The 22,352-nt window shown below is 40.6% G+C and overlaps 1 protein-coding gene across 1 annotated transcript; it reads left to right on the forward strand.

Annotated features, from left to right (window-relative positions):
• Positions 1-838: 838 nt before the first annotated feature.
• On the forward strand, positions 839-10,984 carry ppp4r2b (protein phosphatase 4, regulatory subunit 2b). Its single transcript, XM_085158424.1, has 9 exons — positions 839-1,011; positions 1,653-1,734; positions 3,037-3,207; positions 4,146-4,239; positions 4,317-4,354; positions 4,467-4,541; positions 4,631-4,771; positions 6,034-6,332; positions 9,552-10,984. The coding sequence occupies exons 1-9, from the start codon at positions 978-980 to the stop codon at positions 9,923-9,925; spliced, it is 1,308 nt and encodes a 435-aa protein (XP_085014550.1). The 5' UTR covers positions 839-977; the 3' UTR covers positions 9,926-10,984.
• Positions 10,985-22,352: the final 11,368 nt, after the last annotated feature.

Raw genomic sequence — 22,352 nt, forward strand, 5'->3', positions numbered from 1 at the left:
GGATTTCTTATGGACATTTTCCCAGTCAGAGTATTGTTTCAAACCTTCCAGTGACTTATGAATCAGTAATCATCCAAGACCTCCCAGAATATGCAAAACATATTGCTGGAATATATTGTCATTGGCAGGGATGGTGTTAATTAAAGAATGTCAGCTGTCAAACTCGTGTGTTCACAGCTTCCCAGTGGATAAACCTAAATTTGACACCCCTCCTAAATTTAGTCTAAATGTAACTTATGATACAAAATCTATATTTAGAATAGACATTTTAAATTGTCAGGTATCATAACTAATGATTCAGAAAAATATCTTTGTAAATATTCTCTGTATGCAAATGGTGATGAGTGCCTCTCAGTCCCAGATTGTATCTGTGCATAGCATCTTAATGTATCGATATTTCACATGCAGCATCTTTTTATGTTCAGTGTACTTTTATAGAAATCATTCTGATTCACTTGTTATTAAAACATCATACAGCTGAGCTTGAATTTCCCACATCTATATGTGTATATCATAATGTTACATAACGAAAATAGATTGGCATTCAGCCAACCATGCATTTTTCCACGTTTAAATAGAAATGCACATGCATTGTATTGGATAGCATAAATCCAAAACTTGTGCTGATGAATACATTTACATTACTAGTTTGGTTCACATTTTTCTGATATACTTTTTTATGTTTAAGATGAATTTGTTTTGCTATAAATTCTGTTTTAAGTCGATATTGTGTTAAAAGAATGTCGCCCCTTAAAACACTGTCTCGTTTTCTCCGTCTGTTTGTGTAAATCCACATTCATTCATAAGTGGAGTGCTTCTCTCCCCCCGTGTGTTTCAGCGAACAGGCAGTGACCTCACGGCGCCATATTAAAATGCTTCCTCCTCTTTGCCTGTCTGTGAGGTTGTAGCTTAGCAGCCGCAGCTAGCCGCCAGTCTGCTTTTTTACATCTACAAGACTGACAGAGGGCAACGACGTGATGGAAATTGATTCGCTTCAAGAAGCTCTCAGAGGTTATACTCAGTTTATTCCTCTTGTTCTTTCATCGGCCGAGACCACACGATATTTGTGTCCGCCCCAGATTACTCTTTTGTAACAAATGATCGGATTGTATCTCTCACGCTAATGGCGCTAGCTAGCTGATACTCGAGGCTAGCGTTAGCTAAGGCTAGCATTATAAGCGGTTTCACGGAAATGGTTTAGTCATGAAAGAACGACGAGAAAATACAACTTATTCCTTTGGATTTACTGTAAAGTTCTTATGTATTTGCCCTCAGTAACCGATAATATGCTCACAGATATGTGTTAAGTATATGACGACTGTCACCGGCTTTTTGTACAGTTATTTGCCGGCTATGGTCTTCTGGCTAACTTAACATGCTAAACTTAGGCTAGCCAGCGAATTAGCAACACTGGTTATGTAAATAGATAACTTTAACGAGACAGGGTGATTCCCCAGGGATCTGCTGCCAGCTTTTTATGTGTCGGCTAGAGTAGATTATAACTGAAAGTAAACAAAATATCCAGGTTTATTGGCAGAGTTATCAAAACTGTTGGGAAAGCTGAGGTAAATCAAAGCCTGTGCACCTCCACTAGTTAAATGGTCATGTTGAGCCACTCAGGGATTTTTTAATTTTATTTTTCATCTTAACAGATTTCGACAAGAAAGGAAAGAAGGAGCCATCTCCTCTACTGGAACAGTTTCTATGCCATATCGCCAAAACTGGCGATACCATGTAGGTGAAACTACAGACCTATTTATTTTATCCCTTTGCTCTCTCTCTCACTTATACACACACACTCTCTCTCACTCTCTCTCTCTCACACACACACACACACACACACAAATAAAACTGTTATCATTTTAAATAGGCCCTGTATGATGACATTTTATAGACTTTTTGGACTTGAGATAACAGCCTAAAGTATGTGTGGCTCAAAGCTTTCATGACTATAAGTCAATTCAATTTGCTGTTATATTAGTTAACATGTGTTTTTATAATGGGATCATTTAAAATCATAAGGGTTTCTTACTGCAGTATCCTGTAGTAAGTACTGTTGAAATTTAAGTGCGTTATTCTTACATAAGGCGTAAGATTAAAGAAAATGGGCCAAATAAACACGTGGGGTTGGGTGATTAAAAAGGAAATGGTAAACAGAACAATTATTAAAATATTGTAATGAGAAAAGTTTAAGGTACTAACAAAGACATATGATGGGCATTCACCTGTATTTTGGGGATAGGAAGTGAGTTAGTTTGTAGTGGGTCAGCATTGACCTAGCTATCAGAAATTCCACAATTCCACATGCTGGTGCAGACAGCAGCCCCTCAAGCCAGCAGGAGGAAATGGTGAAAGAGGTGTACACAAAATGACCACTAGCTTTCTTTTTGTAAGTGTTGTAAGAGCTTTTTCAAACTGAGGTGTCAGATGTCCAGGGCCCTCTGCAGGGATTTGAAGCAGCTAGTCAGTGTGTGTGGTTGTAGTTTTGGTGTCGAGCTAAAGATGTTTTGGAGTATCTAACTTTCATACATTTATGGTTAGTACAAACTGATTTGACACAACAGACAAACATCAACCACAGTGTTTGCCTAACGCCATTTTTTTTGCAGCTAGACCTAACCCTGGTAAAATTTTACTACACACGGTAACACATATTCAGTCTAGGTGTGACATGTTTTTTGCCATGATAAAATTGCTCTTTTCACAGAATAATCAATAATAATCAATGAAGATTTTTTTTAAAACATTTTTTAAAATTGTTTATTTGACCATTTTTTTTATATTGCATTTGATTTCCAAAATGATTTGTGGTATCTGACATTACCTGGGGTAGATTTCAGACTGTAAAAATACAGTGGAAGGGTCCATTTCTTATATATAGCATAGGTCTGTTAACTTTAGCAACATTGCAGTTGCTAATTTATGTGCCATTTGTCACAATGATGGAAATGCTGAACTTTGAATTGTTTTAAGCTTCTAACATGTCTTCTGCCAGTGTGTTGACCTGTTTCTAATTATTCACTGTATTTCCTTTAGGGTTCAATGGTCTCAATTTAAGAACTACTTTCTGTTTAAATTGGAGAAAGTGATGGATGACTTCAGAGCCTCAGCACCTGAGCAAAGAGGTCCTGCGAATCCCAATGTGGAGTCAGTTCCATTTGAAGATATGAAGGAGAGAATTCTGAAGATTGTGAACGGATACAATGGGTGAGTACTGAGCTGAAGTGGAACACGTGAGTCAGAAGTGGTATCAATAGAGAAGCCAAGCAAGGTTGCCCTGTGTGTTATATGTGCACATATACACTTTTTCTTTTTGCTTGTTGTGAAAGCATTTCCTATTGCCCTAGTCTTTTCAGGCCAGTCAGTTTGCACTTTCTTTCAGAATTTTGCATAATGTGTGTCAACAGTACTTTTATTCATCAATTTTAGATACATTTCAAGTTAATTTTTGGTTGGCAGCGTTAAATAAATGAGTGTACTGAGCAACTAGTTCAGTTATTTGCACAATTTTGCTGTTAAACCTATAGTTAAAGGAACCATGCTACTATTTATAACCTACTTTCAGAGTTGGGATTTAGCCCACCTCCAACCCTTCAGCACCATCTAGACCACATAAGACCAGTTCTAGATGAAAGCCATGCTGTAAAACTAGATTAAATTAGCAGAGTACAAAGATTGTTCAAAACCTGATTCAACTGAGTTGTACCCAACTAAGTTTGTTTCTCTTGATCTCATCCTCAACTGGTTGTCCAACTGGACCCTCTCTTAGCCTGGTTCTGCCACAGGTTTCTTCCTGTTTAAAGGGAGCTTTTCCTTCCCACTGTTGCCATAAAACTTGCTCGTAAGGGGTTGCCTGATTGCTGGGGTTTTCTCTGTATTAGTCTAGGGTCTTTACTCTACAGTATGAAGCACCTTGTTGTGATTTTTGGGGGTATATCAATCAACACCGAGTTGAATCTCATTTCTTAAAGGGAGACTATTAGAGCTCAGAACAGTGTTTCTCAATATTATCTGTCCTTCCCTGTTGATTTTTATAACTGGTGACTTCCCACTTACGAACCACATAAAATAGATTCATGGACCTTCTGAAGGACACTTGTCCTGGTCACTGTATGGTGAATCTGTTTCTCTGCTTCCATTTGTAGAATCCCGTTCACGATCCAGCGCCTGTGTGAGCTACTTACAGAACCTAAGAGGAACTATACAGGAACAGATAAGTTTCTTCGGGGGGTGGAGAAGGTAAGACGTGAACAGAAAAGTTAGGTATTTTTCAACTAATAACGTCTGTGATTAACTTAAATTTTATTTCCCTCTAGAATGTAATGGTGGTAAGCTGTGTCCATCCAATCTCAGAGTAAGTGATGTGTTCAAGTTTAGAGTTTAATAGAATATTTATCTGCATTCAGTGTCCATGCAGAGGGTTTTAATAATGCATTAATATTTTTTTCTCTTTCATGCTTTTGCAGGAAAAATGGATGCAGTGCTGTGAATAGAATGAATGGAGTAATGCCTCCTGGAAGCACATCTGCGTTTACAGAGAGGTTGTGTTGAGGACAGATTATTGACCTGATTTAAAAAAATAAATATGTATTTTCATTTATTTATTTGTTTTGGTTTGCTTCTTTGATAGGAAAGTGAATGGTCCAGGAACTCCACGACCACTGAACAGACCGAAAGTTTCTCTGGCCAGCTCACTAACAGCTAATGGTCTGCCAGACAGCACAGACAACAAAGACACTGACACGGACCCAGATGGCGACAAAGATTCCAGGTATGTCTGAATTCTTAACACACCAGGAGCACACCCTGTCGAGTAGTGATGGGATTTCCGGCTCTTTTTAGAGATCCGGCTCTTTCGGCTCGGCTCACTAAAAAGAGCCGGTTCTTTCGGCTCCGAACCGGCTCTTCAGGTTGTTTTGTTGCTTTAATTATTCAATCATTAACAATAATATAAAATTACGCAGAAAAGGAATTACTAATGTAAAAAAAAGTGGTTTTATTTATATATGTTTATATATGGCCCCTAGAGACAAAGCACGTACAAACTCTAAAGCATATACAAACTGCAAAACACATTTCTAGCGTTTACTGAACTTCCAAAACAGAGCTACCCAGATCACTTAAATTACACAATTGAAAGTATGTGTGTATTGTTTGTGTATTTATAGACAAGCACTCATATTTATTCAAATAATAAAATAAAAAAGTTCATTTACCTGTTACTACCACACACCAAATCCGGTTGTTGATACTTCCTGGCTTGTGTAGCCACGAGGTAACAAAAGCTCAACACTGCGCCCTAGCATCCTGGAGCACTTCTGTTGTCTTTTGTACGTGTTTTGAGTTTGTACGTGTTTTGAGTTTGTACGTGTTTTGAGTTTGTACGTGCTTTGTCTCTAAGGGCCACCATAAATATACTTTATTTATTCACTCCACATAAAATGTAATAAATAAATCACATAATACAAAAAACAACTATTTACATTTTAAACTTTTAACTATTTAAATTTTCAGCTTTTTCCTTTCAAACAAATTTGACGTGAAACAACACAAAACACTGCAAACCACAACACAATTAAATATAAATTAAAATATTAAAACAAAAAGAAGATGCACATTCTCTGTCATATGGGCCTGTATGATTTCTGAATCCTTTATCATCTGCATCTGAAAATAGTGGATGATTACTATACCTTTCTAATGTGACGTTGTTGTTCCTCGCTCTCTTTCTCTCTGGCTCTGTTCCTGTGCTGCTGCCAGTGTAACTAACGCCCCTCCCCCCTCTGCCCAGCGCAAAGTACAGGCCGCGCATGCAGAGTTTAGTGGGAAAAAGGGCGAGAGAGAGGGTGAGAGAAAGGGGGGGAAAAAAAACAAACAAAACTCACGGCTCCCAATAAGGAGCCGGCTCGCGTCGTTCACTTCAAAGACCCGGCTCTAAGAGCCATTTCGTTCGCGAACGACCCATCACTACTGTCGAGTGCAATCAAAGCTGCTGGTCTCATGTGTATCTCTGGTTTCTTATTTCATTGTTAGTGAGGTTTCGGCATCAGGCGGATCCCCGGGAAGCTCGGTAAAGAACAAGCACGATGAAACAGAAGAGGACATGGAAGCTGAACAGCAAGAGGTGAAGAGACTTAAGTTCAGCAAGGATGAAGAGGAAGAAGATGAGGAGGAGGATGAAGAGGAGGAGCATGGGGTGGATGCATTGAGGCCTTCAGATGCCACCTGCCACTCAAAAGAAGCAGAAGCCATGGTCCAAGAAGAGGAAGAAGAAAAGGTTGCATATAAGGAGGATGAAGCCTCTAGCAGTGCTGCTGCCACTGAAGACCAAGGTAGGTGTTCTTAAGTGCTGTTTGTTCATTGGTTGTGGACGTTAAGGCAATAAATTTAGTACTGAGCAGATTGAGGCTACAAAGTCGAGCTGACTCTACAAACGTAGATAATGAAAAATGCAAGCGATCGTGCAAATGTGCTGGCTGTATTGGCTGTTCAGGTTTCTAGCGCACTAAACCAACCCCAGTTAACAGAAACAGAAACAGCTCAGATGCTTTGTGATAGTTTTCCTTGTTCAAAAACATGCTTCAGAACTAGGGATGCACCAATACCACTTTTTTGGAAACGAGTAGAAGTACGAGTACTTGCATTTCAGTACTCACCGATACCGAGTACTTAATAAAAACATGATTTAAATTTACAGGTAACAGCTTTATTCCTATAATTTAACAAAAAAAAAAACCCCAAAAACAAGGGACTGGTTTGGAATTAAGAACATTTATTTAAAATGAAAAGCATGTTGTATGCAACATATTACAGAATAAATAATTATGGAAAAAAAATTTAAACAGTGACAGTGCAACTCTAGTATTGTTTTCAGTTTATTGTAAACTCTGCCGCTTTGAACAACACAAGGGGCATTAATAAACATCTTTGCTATTTAGTGCACAATATTTGAATAAACTAACAACATCCACCAACATAGAACTGTGGCAGTCAGTGCAGCTGAGGTAGGTATTAACATCAAGTCTAAGATGATTCACTTAATGGAGAGAAAAAGTGAGTGGCAGGGTTTCTTTTTAAAGAAAAGTAGCTTTTCTGCATTATCAGCAGTCAGACTGTTTCTGTTTTCATCTATAATGTGTGACACTGAGCTAAAAAGCCTTTCACTTTCCACACTGCTACATGGGGCTGAGAGGTATTTACTCGTCTGTTTCTCTGTTTAGACGTCTCACTAGCACAGTCACAGCTGGGATGACATCAGAGGCTAGTGCGTCGTAGCTGCTCACCTTTTTAGTTAGTTCCTCAAAGGGATGGCAACAGTCGTCTCCATAAGAGCCCATTGGTGAGCGGTGAGATAGTCAGGGAGTTCATGCTCTGACACATACACGCCCAGCACTCGCTTTTGCTCAATGAGGGACTGGAGCATGTAATACGTGCTGTTCCAGCGCGTCTGTACGTCCTGCTTCAGTCTCTTTATTGGCTGGTTGAGCTGTCCCTGAATGTCCTCGAGGCGGGAGTAGGCTAAGGCGGAATGTTTAAAATGCCCAACTATTTTCCGTCCCACTGCTATAGCATCAGCTATGCTCCTCTGTGCTAATAAGCATGGGTAAATAAGCGTGGGTAAACTCTTTGGGAGCTTGATTAAATTGCTTGTGTTAAATGCGCTACCTTTTGAGCCTCCTCTGGACAATTTCGCTGAGCACAATTTGCAGTCTGTCTTTGTTTTCGCGCCTTCATTCACTTTGAAATAGTTCCACACGGCTGACTTGTCTCGCCTGCCCTTCTCTCAGCTCTGAGCTGCAGCCGGGGCCTGGGGGCGGGCACTCGGGGCCTGGGGGCGGGCACTCGGGGCCTGGGGGCGGGCACTCGGGGCCTGGGGGCGGGCACTCGGGGCGGGCACTCGGCGCCTGTGATTAACCCCTTACATGCTGCTCAAACATAGACAGGTCTCAGACCGTGGTATCGGGGGACTTTTAACTAGTACGAGTACTTTAGAAAATGCGGTATCGAGGCCGATACCGGTATCGGTGCATCCCTATTCAGAACTTTACCATAGGGAACCTGGAGAACAAGTCGTGGTACGGCAAAACAGCTTGTCACTATTTTGGTTAAAAAGTAATTGTTTTTATGTGGAAAAAAAAAGAAAAGAAAAGCGAGTTCAATGTAACTTCCTCTGTTAAAGTAGTAACCACAGTTGTTTCCGCGCTGTGGTTGTGGGAAATATTTATGAAGTTAACTAGTCATTCATCTGTTTGAACATTTTTTGGAAACTGTTTGGTAAGTTGCAAATACGCTGTTTTTTTCCCACTCCTTCAACCGTGGATTTCATGTTGTCACCGTTCTTCTCAGCAGCGCCTTCACTTGTGACAACTTGGTGAACCAAACAAGTTCAAAGATGCATATTAGAAATTACTCCATGTCTATATCCTCACAATTTGTTTGTTTTTTGTGTCATTTAAATGAGTGAGTTACATCCAGACTACTGATGTGAAAATGTTCTCTGTCTTATTAAGGTAAAAATGCTCTCAGACCAAATAATCAGAGCAGGCTACACAATTGTCTTTATAAAGTCTTTTTTTGGAGGGGGGGGTGCGCTGTGGCTTTTCTGCCCAGTATTCAACATCATGACTGAGGAATTGATGTCGATTGTAACCAGTTTCCAGTCCAGTTTCATAAATTGTTGCTACATACAGTACATCAAGTTATTGATGTAAGCTGCAGCTTAACTAGTTAACTAAGGAATAGCGTTGAAAATAAAACTGTACCCCATGTCCTATTAATACCATATAATTTGATGCACAGTGTGTGTAATTTGGGCAGCTGGCAGAAGAGAGGGACAGCCGAGCTGAGGGCCGAGTGGTGCTGGATTTGTTAACGATGAAGCAAGGATTACTCTGCACCCGCAAGTCTGCGAGTTCCACTGGTGTAAATGTCGTCATTACGCAGTTAGCAAAAGGATTCATGCAGACGTCTCTGTGCCTGTTGTTGTTGTTTTTTGTTTGTTTGTTTGTTTGTGGTGAACTTGCATTACAATCCAGGCATCGGACTTCAAGCGGATATCAAACAAGTATAATGCGAATGACTACTTGGCCGTTGGGTCTCCAGCTGTATTCTCAGCACAATATAATCCAGGTTTAAGAGGCCAGGTCTGGTGATACCTGAAGATCCTGTCAGTACCTTTTGCTGCAATGACAATGTGGTGGCTGTGGTTCTCGCATTAAGTAGTTTAGACCAGAATACCTCTGCATGTGTACTCGTAGTGCAAGACCTGAACAGATGGTTAAGTAAAGTAAAAAGGAATTATTTGTAGGCACGAAAGGATAGTTTTAAATGACGTAAACCACATAAAGAGTTCATTTACTGATACAAAAGGTAACATTTCATTTATTATAATGCAGAAGCATTATTGGAGGTGAGAGTGAATTCTCAAGAATATATAATTTTCTTTCTGTAAATATCTTCATACTGTACTCCCCAGTGTAATGTTGGGATCCCCCTTCTGGAACTACTTTTGATTTAGTTTTTCCTCTGCTCTTTTGCACTTTTCTTTACAGAACCAACTAGCAGCACGGCGGCCGATGCATGTGCAGACTCGGGCCAGGAGGTCGAGCAGGCCGAGAGGGAAGTGCCGTGCGGCTCGGAGGACGAGGGCAGCGACATGGATCAGACAGAGCAGCAGGCACCCACAGGCGACCTGGAAAGCCCCGAGACCAGCAGAGACAGTGAGGAGAGCAACAGTGACCCAGTCATCAGCAGCAGCAGTAGCAGCAGCGATAGCAGCTGTAGCATAGAGGAGAGAGCAGAAGCGGCCAGTGAAGATGTAGCTCTCACTCCCTCCAGCAGTACAAGTGAACCTCCTACAGAGGGCGATATGGGAAGTGCCATCTTAAACACTGGGAACACAGAGGAGCCTATGGAGCAGGACTAGACTGAGAGCCTCCCCCTCCCTTTGCAGCCATGTGTGACCATAAACCAGCTTGTCCTTGACTCCAGCTTGACTGTCACTGGGAACGAGGACAGCACCTCAAACACAAGAAGAACGCCTCGTTACGCTTTGGACACTTCTCCAAAATGGCTACCTGGCACTGATGTGGGCATCCCAAAAATTTTTTCTTTTCCTTCTTTTTAACTGGAATATTTTATTGATCTTCCTCTCTTCTGTTTTTAAGTTTGCTTTTAAGTTTCCCTTAAAAGGGGGTTGGTTTCTGCAGCTGTGTTTTTGTTTTTGTCTCTTTCACTGGGGTTGTTTGAGTTCTGTGGTGGTCTGGTTGTTTAATGCCACTCACTCCAGCCATTTTGACATTATTACAGGATTGGTAGTCTTTAACCGTAGTGTAGCACACTGCCAGGGTCAGAACAGAGCTGCATCAGATCGTCATTATTTAAGAATTTCACATGTAAGCTAAACAAACCAGCAAATCTGTTCCTGACCTAAACTATGGCAACCAACTAACCAACGTGTGTTCCACCAGAGATGTGAGATCCCCCCCGTGTCCTGTTTAACCCACCCCACATTGATACACTACCAATCCTACTGAACAGTACTATGACGGTCTACCTTGTAGAGGCGTCCTTTGTAAAATGATATTTCGGATGCATAAAACCAACATAATTTATGATCATTTCAATGAGTTATTTTGACATATATTTGTTTTTTGTTTAGTTTCGTCTGCCAGTTGTAGTTTCCAAATACCAGCTGTAAGTACAAAGATCAGATGCTTTCTTTGTATTGTGATGTCACCATGTTGTTTCACCAACCGATATCCAGAGCAGTTTTCTGGATCCAGTTCTACACTTGTTTCTGCAGCTGTACTTTTTGATATTTAGAATTTTAAATTTCTGTAAAGTAGATTTTTTTGTAGATTGTAATACAGTATGTGTTCACTGCCTTTGTGAAACCATATCTAATTGTACAATTTCTGTGTATACTCTGAATGCTTTTGCTTTCAATGGGGTATTCAGAAACAGCAATAAATGTTAACATTTTTATGGTTGGTGGTCTTGCTCACTTAACCATTCATGTTGTGCATTAATTATTTAGGAATATGTAGATGATGTGAACAACAAGCATATATTTGATGGCTTTAGTTAATTTAGGGGCGAGTTCTTTCCAGGGTCCAGTTTGGGTGTGTGTGCGTGCTCATTTGTGAATGAGCAGGAAGTCCAGCTCACTAAATGGTTGTGTAATATTTGGACTTGACACTGTCCGTATATTATTTCTGTCTGAATCCTTGTCGGCTTTACAGCCCTTTTTAATAATGAAGTTGCTACCTATGGCTTAGATTGCCACAGAGTTTTGGTGATAAATTGGTTAAGCAAATCCTGGCACATAGTTTTCTTTTTCCAAGCCTAGTTTTACTGGACATTTCTTCCTGGTAAAAGGGAGTTTTTCCTTCCCACAGTCACCAAGTGTTAGTCATGTGATTGCTGGTTTTTCCTTTCCAATACTGTAGGTCAGGGGTGGGGGAACTCAAGCCTCAAGGGCTGGTGTCCTGCAGGTTTTAGATATGTCCCTGATCCAACACAGCTGATTTAAATGGCTAAATCAACTCTTCAACATGTCTTGAAGTTCACCAGAAGCCTGGTAATGAGCTAATCATCTGATTCCGGTGTCTTGATCCATGGTGAGATCTAAACCCTGCAGGACACCGGCCCTTGAGGCCTGGAGTTCCCCCACCCCTGCTGTAGGGTATTTTCAATTTTTTTCATACATAATATAAAAACACTTGATGAGTGTGGCCCTCGAACCAAAATGAGTGATGCACATGGATGCCTGGTTTTACAGTAGTTTCTGATTTGGAAATGATTTTCGTAACCTGGTTTTTCGTAGCCATACAAAGTTCTGCTGTACTCTAATTCTGCATCACACACACAATGGCATATCATAGTTTTAACAGTAAAGGTAGGTGGATCAGTCCAGATGTTGATAGTTGATTCCAACGGTGGTATTTGTATCAGATCGAGACTTTCATTCTGTCCTCTTATTTTATTTATAGCCTATATCACATTTAAATAACACAATGATCCAAACTGCTTTGGATCAGAACCCAGTTTTCAAAATGCGTGAAAAGCTGAAAGGTGTGTTTTGTTGCGTTAACTAATTATTGAGGAAAGTCAAATTCATAAATCACGACACACTGCTCTCCTCTACATAAGCTGCAATACTGGCCCTGTATTTACTTTGTATCAGATCAATACTAACTAAAGTATTACACAGCACTACTTAGTATTAAAGATAGTAAATGGACTGGTTCTTATATAGCGCTTTTCTACTCTGTCCGAGCACTCAAAGCGCTTTATACAGCTAATTCATTCACCCAATCACACAAGCACTTCTAAGTTTAAGTGCTGAGTATCTAACATTCGTACACATTCACACTCCGATGGATGCATCGGAGAGCAACATGGGGTTAGTATCTTGCCCAAGGATATTTGGCATGCAGACTGGAGCAGACTGGGGATCGAACCACCGACCTTCTGGTTAGTGGCTGATCCGCTCTGCCACCTGAGCTACAGCCACCCCATAGTAATGTAATGATAACTTATGTAAATTCATCAGAACAAACGAGAAGAAAAAATCAAAATTGTTGTTTACCCTGCATTGTGACACAACTCTGTTCCAAGTATTGCATGTTGACTGATGCAATTCAGCCTCAACACTGGCTGCACTGCAATAACATGCTGGGATCATGAAAAACAGCTGGTGCTAAGAACTTTAACAGAGCTTCTAATCCTTTTATGAGCCGAGGTAAAACGTGCCACGTAGCCTGCATGACAACAACCTGTAATGAAATGCAGCTGTTCTGTCTCTCCAGCAGTTGCTTTGTTAGGTTTATTCCTCCGTTACATGTGTAGCGGTCGACTTTAATGTCCAGCTTTGATGCCATCATACGCACATGGTGTACGAAGTGCAGTTTGTAGTTCTGTTAGGTTCCTCATAGGCCAATTACAAGAATCATGTTCTCTGTTCACAGGTGTACCCTTCCTCTTTACCCTGTGGGAGCAGGGAGAGACTCCTGCCCCCACTGTAACGCTGAATTGGATAATGATGTTAAAAAATGGATGGAATTTTTCATTTTACATAAAAGAGGAAAAAAAAATGATCTGTTTGACTTTGGAGATATTAAAGACATGTTTTCTGTTAAAGCTCACAAGCATTTCTGGGCCTATGGCTACAATGGAAATATAAAAAGGAGTAAACCTTTGACTTTTAAATAAAGATGACCTTTCACCTCTCTTTCTTCGGTAAACCCATAAGCATAAGAGATGCTTCTGCCTGTATGTTCACATTATCATCTTTTGCCGCTGCCTTCACTGCTGAAATTTACCCAGGCTCACAGAGGAAATAAAGAGCGGACTGCATTAATCTGTGCAGCTCTGATTAAACGGTGGGCTTTGAAGTCTAGTCTCCAGGGAGACAAATGCCAGATCCGGAGGGATATTAAACACAGCTTTGACCCAAGATGATTTTTAATCTGACCCGAGATTCATGAATGGCAGGTGCTGTCCACAGAGGAAGATGGCAGTTTTCATAGGTTGTGTGGTTTTCATAGCTACTCTTTAGTGCATATGTTATTCCCATAGACTGTATATAAATGTTGGAATAACCACCGTCATGTAACCCATTGGTTGTTGACAGTTTGAGAGTTTGGGAGCTAAAAGTGAGACTGGTGCCTTTTATTGTTAGCAAATGCTGGTATTAGCGAAATGCATCAGTATTTATCTGGTAATTAATGTTAAGCAAAACACTAATACAATACTTGAATTTTACTCACCCCAAATGGCAACCTGCCCTTGAGCTCAGATATTAAAGGAATTAAAGGAAATTTCATGACAGTACAGAAAAATACAAAACAAGTACGGCTGCCAAGGGTTGCCAGCAGGAAGCGTCTTCTCTCCAGAGAATTTGGTCGCATGGTTTAAGCTGGCAAACTTGCATCTGAACAAGCCACAAGACCTCTGGAACAATATTGGCCGACCGTTGAGACTGAAGTGAAGCTGTTTGGTCACAATGAACAGCATCACATTTAGGGTAAACCAAAAGCATATCAATACAAAGACCTCACACCAACTGTCCTGCACGGTGGCGGAGGCTTGATGATTTGGGTTCATTTACTTGGGCGACTTGCAGTCATCGACTCAAACAAGAACTCCTCTGTATAACAAAGTATTCAAGTCAAATGTGAGGCCAAAAAAAGATGAATGAAGGTATAGCAGTGCAGACCTTACTCTCAAATACTAGTGCTTCTACAGGCTATTGATTCATTTTATATGAATCACAGAGCTCCTGTAAAAACTTTGTCTCACATAATCAGCAATAATAGTCATAATAACAACAATAGTAGTAGTATTACCATTAGTGTTAGCATTATTTAAACTGCTGGAATAAAAGAAAAGAAAACACCTTTCAGATAAAAAATATATATTTCGAAACCCTTCACATGGTGTAAATTGTCTCACTGCCGGTAGACATGTTGTTAGCAAGTAATTATAAGAGTTTATGTAGAGGTTGGAGTGATAGGTGGAGCGAATAAAGTGGAGCCTTTGATCAAAGTCCTCAGTAAAATAACTATGAAATTAAAATCCAACCCACTCTGCACCCCACTGGGGATTGGGGGTGTCTTTGGAAGTTTTTGTCAAATCATAATCGTTCCCCTGAGTCGTCGTGTTAAGTGGAAGGAGTTCAGCGTTGGATACAGTCAGCGACAGTGACAGGATTAAAAGAAGAAATATACCGAGTCTTTTGAAAGTCATTATAACAGATTGGAGCATGCGAGTGGCTCAATAGGATTGAAAGTTCACAGATGGAGCAGCAGCAGTGTCAGCATCACTACATCCTCCCTGACCAGTAAGAGACCGGCAGACGCAATCTCTGTGTCATCCAATAGAGGGTACTGTTTAGTTTCGCAGGCAGACCAAACATGCTTATATCCTCCTCTAAGATCAGAATGCAGCCCAGGTTTTCTTTCTCCCCCTCCTCCGCCTCGTCCTCTCGCTGCTGCTGCTCATGGTGACATATTCAGTATGCCTCCTAATACACTGCCTTGAATCATCATGACCCCTTTCGGTTCCATCCAGCGCTGTCCGCACAATGAACCCTCGCCCGTCTAATTTTCTTTCTGTGGGTGCTCAGTCTGCGATTGCTTGTGAATGAAGATGACACAGCTGTCTTTTTCTTCACCGTCTAACAGCCAGACACGCCTGTTTGAGAACCGCATCCGATCAACTCCCACGTGTGTCGTTTCTCACGGGACAAAAATATTTTATTTGAATATGCTGCTTGTATCTGGTAGCTAGTTCGGTGTCTTTTTGACTTTCTGTAAACAGTTAGTGTCCCCGCTGGATTTCTTCTGGTCTGCAGCTTGGTGTCAATGTCAGGTTGCATTATTTGATGCACAGCAGGGTTTAACATTCTGAACCCCTCTGTCAAAACGGCGTGCAGCAGCAGTGGGTGGGACTCTGTTCAGTGTGTTGGCAGACGAGACAAGTCGCTGGGGAAAAAAAACATAAAGTCTCTCCGTATTTCAAGAACATGAGGCGTATCTAAAAATGGATTTGGTTCAACCACAGGAGGCCTCCAGACAGACTTCACAAGAAGCGCTTCGCAAAGTGCGGACACTGAGAAATACTATGTAATGTCCTGAATGGGTGTGCTGAAAAAGGTAGGGATTGATGCCCAGACTGGGGGTTTTTGCGGAGTGGAGTTTTATGCAGCTCCTCGTGGAGGCGGCGCACTCTGAGGGCACCGTCCTCAGGTGGCTGCTGTTTGAATTTCCACTTTGCTGTCAGAATGGCATCATCACAAAGAGACAGTATATTGGGTTAATGCTTTGATCTAGCCAGTCTATTTGTGTCAGCGCCTTTCAGCATCATCCTTCTGATCGGCTTCAAGTCCTGTCAAGAACGCCAAGGCAGGAAATTGTAGGACATTACACATTATGTGACATTTATGGCTGGTGATAAAATGCTGGCAGTGAGCCTGGCTGGGGAAAATCAGGTCAGTGTTAAAAAAGAGATTGTCGATTTGACTTGTACTGAAGCGCTTAACCTTACCTTTGAAAGCTGTGCATCTTAGTCCCATAGACACAGCAATATTGAGAAAATAAGAAATGAGCAACCAAGGGATGCGGCTTCACAAATCTTTTATGTAACACTTAAAACAGCCTGAAGGCCTGAGCTGTCTTCTACAATATTTGATAAGCAGTCCAGAGAGGCACTGCAGAGTAATGTCACATGGGGTGTTATTGGCAAAAAGTCATAGAAACAAAACTGAAAACAATTTGTTCCAGTTGTTTAACTAAAGGGGCCCTAGAGTGGCACAACCCCACAAAAAGACAGAAACGTGGTGTGATGTATGGAAGTATGGATGGGAAAAACGTTGGTCGTACACCGCAAGCTCATGAGAAGTCTACATAGAGTGGGCAACCCCCAAAACAGGAAGGGTTTTACAAGTGGAGGCCACTGACATGTCTTTGAATTCTGCCCTCTGTAGGTCAATCATTTTATTTTCTATTAAACAATATGACATTTGTTTGTTCCTAACACATTACTTAGTCTATATATCAGTATATATATATATATATATATAGATATATATATATATATATATATATATATATATATATATATATATATATATATATATATATATATATAGATATATATCCAGCATGACGTTTTTCCTCATTCAGAGTGGATGTTTTCAAAGTTTTCCTTCACTTGCAACCAGACTGTATTTTGTTAACGCCATAACTACAAATCTATCATATGCTTCTGTGCAGCCACCATATTTGCTATGGGGCACCCATGTCTTGTATGCATGTTTATAGAAGTGGAGGTTTGCCCACAATTAAAATCATCATCTAGGATGTGCTACATCCTTCTTAGATGGACATAGATAGAATTTTATGATTTTCTTATGACCCTGATGGCTTCTCAGTCCAATCTGTAGCACTTCAGCTAAGATGCCACCAGCTGACATCCAGGTCTTTACCTTAAAAAAGCATCACGGGCCATCCAGTGTAATAGAAAAAAGTTTCCTTGATAGCCTTTCTGCATGTGACACTCCTGTGAAGTACACTAACTGACTTTACTCACTATGCTGGCAGCATAGGGCCTGCCTGCTTCCCTGAGCCACTCAGCCTAATGGCACTGGAGGGTCTTGTTTATAACAGTCCCGTGCTTTTAGAGGCCATTTCCAGAGATGCGACCTGCTCTTTGCGCCGGGTTGTAAAAAGTGTGAATGGGAGACTAATAAAGGTGCAATTATAGCGATTGTGTGTGTGTATGCGGTGATACGGCCTCTGAGTGGGTCTGTGCATGTGTGCGTCCTGTGGCTGAGGAGGCAGGTTGCCTGGATGCTTTATGATGATGATAATGGATTGTTTGGCCACAGTGAAGAGGCACATGGGAGAGGATCTGCCTGAGATACCTGTCCATGCAAAAAACAGACATATAGTTATTATTCTAATGGGCAAAAGCAAAAATAAGCAACAAACTGAGTGCGCGCTTCACTTCAGCTCTGAAAAATAAATGCATTCAGCATTTCTTTGTCTGAAGCCTTCAAAAACAGCTAAATAACACAAGCTCCTCTGTTGTGGCCACTTAAGCTTTATTGATTTAAGCTTCAGCTGGAAGAACATAAAGTTGAAATGTAGCTTGAGAGAACATGCTATGCATGGCTGAAAGCTGCTGCTGTGGGAGGCCAGAAAAAAACAAAAATCCCATGCCACAAGCAGCGTGCTTTCAACACAACAATAGACCTCCTGTCACTATTTTAAATCAACAGGCAGGACTCGCTGAGCTTGCTGGAAAGGTCTAGAGAGCTGCATTCTAACGTGTACGGGACATGAATTACTGAGACATGGCATATACATTATAAATGAATGCAGAAGATGGAGGCTGTAAATATTAAAAGAATCAAACCTTTCTAAAGATGTGAACTTCAGGTTTACCTCATGGTCTCAGAGGAGATTAATAAAAGCTAACGGCCTATATAAGCAAACCACACACACACACACACACACACACACACTTCTCTTTTTAGCTTATTTTCTGTTTGAGGTTGAGTTCAAAATGTAAACTCAACAGTCTGAATTTAAAGTGATGTCTCGTCTCCCAATAACCGCTCGTACCATGCTGAAATTCTTACTTGTTTTACTGCAGTGCTTCTTAATGTGGGAGGGGAAATGCTTTGAAAATGAAGAACAGATTCATTTTATTTTTTCCCGCCATTTCATTTAGTACAATGGCGCTGTTGATTTAGCTCGCAGATGTGCAGAATCAAAGCCAAATGCTAGCATAGTTCCTAAGAGAACAGAAACAACAGTGTTTAACGATGGAGAGTGGGGTGGATTTTAATTCCATCATTATTTCATCAATTTCATTTTGGGAGTTTGGAATATTTAAGGCTTTGTTTATTCAAAGCTGTATGGTACTTGTGACTAAATTTTCTTTTGGCAAGACAAAGTAACTGTATCTAAATGATACCTGTGGACTCCTTCAAAGTGCACTTTCTGAACTGACCTGATCAAACAATGTTATTTGACATAACAAGACTGAAATTCTAAAGGCTTGCTAACAGCCTCTACAGACTACACTGGCAAGACTGTGACACTGGAGCATTGGGGGTTTACTTTTCTACTTTTTAGTACAATAGACAGTGAAGTGGTTGCACATCGATACCTACCCTGCTGAGCAATAGTTTGTACAGGGACAAACGTTTAGACAAACCTCCACCTGTAACCTGCATCAAACTGCTCGACCCAGGAGTAATATGAGGGCAGTTAGCTTAGCTAGCTTTATGAATAGCTGTTAGCTTAGCTAGCTTCATGAATAGCTGTTAGCTTAGCTAGCTTCATGAATCAGATTTGCTAATTTCTATTTCAGGGGGGTTGGGGTCGTATCTGAAGCTTTATAGCGCTCCAGAATAGCTGTTTAAGTTAAATTTGGTTTTAAGGAAAATTGAAAAAGAGTTTGCTGACTTTTGATAAATGCTTTTAGTTGCTTTTTTTTTTGGTTTATTAGGATGAGATGAAACGTTAAAGCCTCGGTATCAAGTACAGAACTGCAGGGAGGTGGAACTGAGCCTAATCAGCTAGGTCAAGTTAAAAAAATACACTTACTGGCATCTCCAAACCTCACTAATTTGCACGTTCTTCCTTTTTTTCATATCATTCAGGGCTAATCAGGTGTTCAATGTCAACATTTCTCTATTGCAAATATAACTATTCCTAACTTCCTAACTATCACACAAAGTTTTTTGAACATCTAGAATGGAGTGGGGAGCATTAACACTTTACTCACTGGACATTATACCCGCTTGTCCCGCATATAACATCAAGAACCACTGAAGAAACTCCAGGGTCATGAAGAACCCCGGAGCTGCTGATGAATGATCTTGCATTTGTTACTACAATGTGCATGAAGATGATATCAGTAATGTTAGTGGGTGGTAGAAGAAAAACACAAGTAGAGATTCTCTAACAAGTATGACTCAGGCAATGATCAAAAGCTTTGATTCCTTCCAAAGCCAAAACCTCACTGGCTGAGCCTGCAAACATCAGGCCCTGCTCAGGGGTGAGATGAGTCCTTCGGATCCAGTGGGTAATGTGGTGGACAGCTCGTCTTTCCCGTTCTTTCTCTTGATCCTTGCTCTTTTGCCGCCATCCTGTTGACCGAAGCCTATAATTTGGAATGTGTATAATGGATAAATTAGCTGTCAACCAATAAATCTGCAGAAAAGGGAACCACAGAGGTTCATGCGATCTGACCCAGGAAACTGTGCGGAGAGAATAGTTTAGCGGCTATGGGAGGACGGGCTGCAGTGAGTTACGGCTCTGCTGGGCCATAAACAAAACACAGGAAAAGGGGCCTTTGAAGCTAACAAGACCACGCAAGGGTCAAAAACGTACTCAGAGGCATTTAATGTGTCTTTAGTATTCAAAGAGTTGGCCCACATTTTGTATTCATTCAAAGGACAGAAGAGGAACGGCTGTTAGATGGAAAGCAAAGATACATTTCACATTATAAAGCTCTCATTTGGCCAAAATATATAATACAGTGTTTCATTCTAAGTTCTGGATTTCTTCTTAAATGAAGAAATTATATTTCTAGGTTCATTGGCAACCCCTGATAGTAGATGTCACTTCTGAAAGTCAGTCCTGTTTCTGCCGGCCGTCTGTCTAATTAAAGAGAAGATTAGGTGGCACACCAGCTTTAGCAGACAGGGAACTTGCTGCCTTATTGCCCGTCCTGACCTTTTAGTAAAGGTGCAAAGAAATGACTTGAAGACAGAAGCAGGAGCACTGCCTGCTGCTCCTGCTCTGTCTTCAAGTCATTTCTTGGTGCCACGGTGCAGCTGTATCAAACCCCGGTGAAGGTTTCTTAGAGTTAATTAAGAACCTTTCAAAATATTCTTCCTTCCCTCTTTGACTCAAACCATACAACTTACTTTTTATCTTTTCCTGTTCCTCTGCGAGTCTCTTGACAGCCCTGTCTTGCTGCTGGATTTTTTGATTCGAATCCAGGGTTTTGCAAAATATTGCCTTCCATTCTCGTCAGCCTCTTTGACTTACTGTGTGAGTAAGTTAGTTTTCATTCCAAGCATGTAAAATGTATGGCTTTAAGTAATAGCAAGAGGATCTGTCACTCCTAAATTGTTACATATGAACACTTGTTAATATACTTGTTTTTGGTAACACATTGGGTTAGTGTAATCTTTCCACGTCTCTTCGTGCTGAGAAAGGAGCATATTTCAACCCAAACCACAATGTTTTCCTAAAGCTAACCAAGTAAAGTAAGAATTTGTTGAGGATTTTATACTAAACTAACATAATTTATATGTACAGACTTGGATGAAATTCCTTTGTCTTCACTGATGAACGCCTGAAGTCTGGAACACATGGACATCCCAAAATGCTCTGTTTCCGTCCCTTGAGATGACCTGCTAAGGCTTTACTGTAGCCACCGTCAGTTGCTGCTTGTTTATGGGACTTACTGCATTGATTTTTGTCTTCAGTAGCTGGAAAGCATGCTGTACTGGGTTGAGATCAGGCGTCTGATTTGGTCATTGATGAAATCCCATTTGTTTGCCTTGAGAAACTCCAGGTTGCTTTTACAGATTGCTTTGAATCAATATCCATCTACACTGTGACGCTGTGGCTCATCTGTTCTGCAGCATTTGGCTGAATCTGAGAAGAGTATAACTCATCAGAATTCATCCTTCGATCTCCGTCATCAATAAAAACTAGACACCCAGTTCCACTGGCAGCCATACATGACCATTCCATTAGAGTTTATTAACACCATGTTTGACAGATCATGTGTTGGGCCGTGAGTTGTTCCTTTCCTTTTTTAAACATTTTTCCCATCATTCTGGTACAAGATGACCACGGTTTCATCCGAACATATTTTTTTCATGACTGGATGGATTTGGTTTTCTGGCAAGATCTGATCTCATTTCTTAATCTTGAGTGTAACCAGCGGTTTGCACCTTGTTGCTCTTTTTAAGAAAGTACAACATTGCTGATTTGGCCACTTCTAACATTTTTGCTTTCTCTTTAGTAGGTTTACATTTTATTGTCTTATATTTTCAGTCTAATAACGTCCTCCCTCAGTACAGAGACAATTCTTTAGAGTTTCATATGTAAAATAACACAAATTCAACAATTTGAACCAACTCCAGATTTATTATCTGCCCAGTTTGCCACTGAATAATGAGGGAGCTGGTCTCACCTGACCATGGAACTGCTTCTCTGTCAATTATCCAGGTCCCTTTGAGCCTCTAAAAATGGGGGACTGCGATTCTTACTGCAGTGCCTTTCAACAGAGGTGGGTGGATCAATAAAACAAATATAGATAGATAATAAAATATAGATATGCATAGATAGGTTTATACTTTTTGTATGAGCTTTTAGACACATTCTTTTGAACAAAATGAACATTTTATGTCACTTTAATGTAAATTTATTTTTTAAAGTCAAATAATAAGAGATAAACCAACGATTACACTGGAAATAGATGATGTTTCTTCCAAATTCCCTACAAATGTCATTAGCATGGAGAACAAAAAGTGCATGTGTGTGTGGGAGTGATGGGGCGACTCACCTCACAGCTAGAAAATCCCGCAGTTTATTGGTTTTCTCTGGGTGCTCCAGTTTGTTAGGTTAATTGGTGACTCTAAATTGGCCATCAGTGTGGCTGTGAGCGTAAATGTTTGCCTATTTGCGTTTCCCCTGCAATGGATTGGCGACCTCTCCAGGGTGTCTTATAATTCAGTTTAATGAACTCATTATGAATTAACTTCACGCCTATGTTTGTAGTTAATAAAATGTAGGTGTTACTGCTTTGTGAGC

The sequence above is a fragment of the Neolamprologus multifasciatus genome, chromosome 5, assembly GCF_963576455.1.
Source record: "Neolamprologus multifasciatus chromosome 5, fNeoMul1.2, whole genome shotgun sequence".
In the NCBI taxonomy this organism is placed as follows: Eukaryota; Metazoa; Chordata; class Actinopteri; order Cichliformes; family Cichlidae; genus Neolamprologus; species Neolamprologus multifasciatus.

Coding starts and splice junctions, on each gene's coding strand:
- ppp4r2b (XM_085158424.1), top strand. CDS start 978: ATGGAAATTGATTCGCTTCAAGAAGCTCTCAGAG. Junction 4,542..4,630: donor ACATCTGCGTTTACAGAGAG/GTTGTGTTGAGG, acceptor CTTCTTTGATAG/GAAAGTGAATGGTCCAGGAA. Junction 6,333..9,551: donor TGCTGCCACTGAAGACCAAG/GTAGGTGTTCTT, acceptor TTTTCTTTACAG/AACCAACTAGCAGCACGGCG.